General features: G+C 38.4%; 1 protein-coding gene across 1 annotated transcript in view; it reads right to left on the bottom strand.

Moving 5' to 3' along the window:
* The window catches only part of LOC135226643 (golgin subfamily A member 6-like protein 7), a 759-nt gene extending 111 nt beyond the window's left edge, over nt 1-648 (bottom strand). Inside the window, exon 1 of the mRNA XM_064266356.1 lies at nt 1-648. This exon is cut by the window's left edge and continues 111 nt beyond it. Within this exon, the coding sequence (XP_064122426.1) occupies nt 1-648 (648 nt within the window).
* Between the last annotated feature and the right edge of the window lie 2,463 nt (nt 649-3,111).

The following is a 3,111-nucleotide window of genomic DNA, read 5'->3' as shown; positions in this document are numbered from 1 at the left end:
CTCCTGGAGGTTCTTGAGGTCACAGAGCAATTCCTCCTTCGCTCCTCGCAGCTGTCGAACCTCTTCTCCCAACTGGTCGTTCCGTTCGCCCTGGGCACCGGTCTTCCTCTCCAGCGACTCGAAACGACGATCTCGTTCCTCTAGCAGGGATGTGAGCTCTTTCATCTTGAGTTTTGCAGCTTGAAGTTCACACTGGAGTCGAAACTTTTCCTTCGAGAGGTCTTCCACTTCCTTCTGCAGGTGCTGGAACCTGAGCTCGAGGTCTTTCCTGTCGGATTCACGCTTTTCGGCAGCGTCGTTTTGTTCCTGGATGAGACTCGCCATCTGCGCCGCTTCTTCGGTCTTGAGCTGAAGGTCTTTCTCCTTCTGTCGTAGGAGTTCCTCGTGCCTCTGAAGCTGATAGTTTGCCTTCACCAACACCGCAGTCAGATCTTTTATTTTCTCACACAGTGCATCGTTTTTCTGCCCACTTTCCTGTGCGTTGTCCTTTAGCTGCTGATTTTCTTCTGTGATCTTGAGGATCTTGTTTTCCAGCTGCTTTTTCTCCCTCTTCTCTTGATCGTTCTCGTTTTTCAGGGACAGCATTTCAGCTTCGAGCGAGTGAGCCCTGTTGTGCCAGGCCTGCTGCTGCAATACTTCATGAGTCATCTGTATCACATGAGTGTGTTCTTCCCTGTCCCCCGCGTTATGCTTATGCATCTCTTCATAGTAGTCGCGCGTCTTTCGCAAGTGAAGAATTATCCTGTCCAAGTTCACCTGAAGTAAAAATTGGATTTCGCTATGGAAGTTATGCCAGCTGGAAGATAACGTATAAGCACGGTGTAATACTATTTAATTTAAATTTTTACTTCAGTTTTTTAAAAACAACTCGTATCCTCCAGCCTTATTCCTGAAATATGTCAATAGCTTTTTAAATGATAAATTTCAGCCACGTCAACTTGTACCGAACGTGCCTAAATTATTAATATATGCCTCTATACCTTTCATTCAGTCTAACGCATTTAAGGTGCAAATACAAAAAGTCATTCAGGAAACTTTTCCGGCTGTGAATCTTAAGTTGATAGCAAAAAATCCTAAAACTCTGGGTTCCTTGTTCTCCCACAAAGATAAACTTCCGGCTTTGATGCGGTCTTTGGTGGTATATTGCTTTACTTGCCCGAAATGTAAGATCGGGAAATACGTGGGAGCCACCAAAAGATTGCTCAAAGTCAGAATCGATTCTCATCTCGGAGTCAGTCACCGTACGGGATGTACTTTGAAAACAAAAGAATTTTCTAAAATACGAGAACATTGTAATAAATGTAAAACATCATTTTCATATAAGGATTTTCGCATTGTAACCCAAGCCCCCAACCCAATGACTATTCTCTCTCTGTTTTGGAGTCGTTAACAATCAAACAGCTTGTGCCCCATTAAATGGTCAGACTTCTTCCACAGTTCTATATATGCATACTATGAGATTCAGGGCCTCTGTAACACGGTTTTTTCGCAATAACTTTTTATCTATGCATTTAATAAATATAACGCTTATTCAGAATACATATTATATCTACACATAAATTTTTGACTGCATTCATGCATTACGTAGGTTAAATAAATTTGGTACTTATAATGTAAAGTGAGCCTTTTTTGAAGACGGGCCAACTTACTCAGAGAAAAGGTTTCGAACGCACTCGTTACGTAACTTATGACGGCATTTCTTCCCTCTTTCTCGATGGATGATTGGCTAAACGTAACGAGGCTAAACCTCTGGCAACAATGACATACAAATTTAAATACAAAAGCAAAGCAGGTACACCTTTATGAACTCTGGAACCTCTCCACTGATAATTGTTATAATGAACAAACCAACAAAATATGTTATTAAATTCAAAAACACTTCGATTATTAGTTCTAACTCCCAAAATAGGTTTCCTAAGAAAGTACAGTCTACTTTATAGGTCCACAATAAGATTGACAAGATGTAGGAATAGCTGGTAAGTTTTCAAAAAACATAGTAGACAAGCTTGATTGATAACTGCTATATCCAATGTCAAGCAATTTTTAGTGATTGGGTACTACCATTATTTACTGAAAAAAAAAAAAAAAACAGCCGGTACCGTATATTGGCTTTAAACCTTCACCAATAATTATCGTCAGAATGATGACTTCATGAGGCTCCACCCACTTTCGCCTCGTTATAATTTAGGATAACACTGAAGGCTACCATGGGCACTGTTGGATTAGAAAATTTAACGTCTATCTATAAAAACTAATTTCTCGAGTAGTTGTAAGAAGTGCTAAATGATCCTCAAGGATCCAGTAGTTGGCCTAAAACGTTTAATTCATGTATATTACTGCTATACTGTTGCGGCACTACTGCTACAGTATATACTACGCTAGCACTGATACCCCACCCACATCTATGTATCGTTCCTCCATTCATAAAGTCTTTGGGTTTTCAGAGCCGATGGAGTTTCTGCTGGTGGATGGCGGGGCAACATTTCGTCAAAAAGGCGTGTTTACCTTGCTTACGTAATGAATGTTTTTCGACTCTTGGCTCGTAATCATTGGCCATCGTCGGCTAGATCATTTTTACTCTATAAAAATTAAAACTATCGGGTTTAGGTTATTGATAATGCTGACAAAATTTGTGTGTGTTGTAAAATATACATATGTCAAACTTTCAGCTACATCCGATGCTTTGACAAGGAGCAAAGTCCAAAAAAACCGTGTTACAGAAACCCTGAATCTCATAGTAGTTGATGTCCTCCTTTCCAAACCAGACAACGTCATTCAGATTTTTTACTCCATAGAGATAGGTACTAACTTAAGCATTCTTCATTTTTAAATTTATATATATATATATATATATATATTATATATATATATATATATATATATATATATATTTTAGTTCATTTTTAAATTATTATATTTAACTTTTATGTTGTTCCATTTTTATCAATATTAATACTGAGTCTTTTTTAATTTATATATTTTACAGCCCTGATGATGAGACCCAAAGTCTCGAAAATTTGGAAAATACATGTATTATGATGCTACGCTGGCTTTTCTCCATCTTTTTTATATTAAATCTACGGCGTTCCAGATGCCCCAACCTTCCTGTAT

Source organism: Macrobrachium nipponense, chromosome 15, assembly GCF_015104395.2.
Source record: "Macrobrachium nipponense isolate FS-2020 chromosome 15, ASM1510439v2, whole genome shotgun sequence".
In the NCBI taxonomy this organism is placed as follows: Eukaryota; Metazoa; Arthropoda; class Malacostraca; order Decapoda; family Palaemonidae; genus Macrobrachium; species Macrobrachium nipponense.
Note: the sequence above shows the minus strand (reverse complement) of the source record. Positions and strands in the feature narration are given on the sequence as shown.